General features: G+C 39.7%; 1 protein-coding gene across 1 annotated transcript in view; it reads left to right on the plus strand.

Annotated features, from left to right (window-relative positions):
- The window catches only part of LOC107099254 (contactin-associated protein-like 2), a 47,578-nt gene that overhangs the window by 23,909 nt on the left and 22,796 nt on the right, over positions 1 to 873 (plus strand). Inside the window, exon 14 of the mRNA XM_015397309.1 lies at positions 588 to 744. Coding sequence (XP_015252795.1) covers positions 588 to 744 — 157 coding nt within the window. The remainder of the gene's footprint in view (positions 1 to 587; positions 745 to 873) is intronic.

Below are 873 nucleotides of genomic sequence, written 5' to 3' on the forward strand. Positions count from 1 at the left end.
AACTAATAAACGTTATTTTTAGTTGTTTCATCACAGAGTTTCTCTGCTCTAACTGGAAGAAACGTTTCGGCTCCATCAGATTCAGAAACGCTTCTAGATTCAAACGCTTTATATTAAAAACTGGATCGTTTAAATTCCTCCTTTTATTTGGATTAAATTATCAACTAACCATTATTTAGCAAAATGATTAATCTGCTGATCATTTTTTTGGATTAATTGATTAATTATCAGATAGCTGAACGTTCCTTAAAGAAGATTTTTTACTAAATTAAGTTGAAACTAAAACTTTGGTGAGTTCTGGATGGAGCCGACTGACAGATGCATAATTCCTGCTCTGTCAGCTAAAGGCATGCTTTAGCGTCTCTAAATCAATCAATCAATTAATCATGATTATTAGTTTCTGCTCTAGATTCATTTCTTCTTTTAGTCAGTTTAATTTTATGGTCTTTCATCATTTTAAATAGTAATAAAGTGTTTAAATCTGTTTTTATTCTCGGTAATCTCTTAGAGGGTTTATTTATTCAGGCAGAGCTGCTTCTTGTTTGGTTCTGACTCTACAGATGGTTGATTCTTGGTTTGACCCCTAGATGGCGCTCCATTCACCTGGTGGGTGGGACGAGACAACAAGAGACATTTCTACTGGGGGGGCTCGGGGCCTGGGATACAGAAGTGTGCCTGTGGAATAGGAAACAACTGCACAGATGCCAAACACCACTGCAACTGCGACGCTGACCTGCGCAGCTGGTGAGTCCAGCGTCCTGTAGGGGGCAGTATCGCCTGCTTCCTGCGGCCTTCTTGCCTAATCTCCCCCAGATTATGGTGATGGCTCCACAATAATCTGAGATGATCCTGCTGAGTGTGTCCAGATATCCA

This window comes from Cyprinodon variegatus, unplaced genomic scaffold (genome assembly GCF_000732505.1).
Source record: "Cyprinodon variegatus isolate N-32 unplaced genomic scaffold, C_variegatus-1.0 Scaffold851, whole genome shotgun sequence".
Taxonomy (NCBI): Eukaryota; Metazoa; Chordata; class Actinopteri; order Cyprinodontiformes; family Cyprinodontidae; genus Cyprinodon; species Cyprinodon variegatus.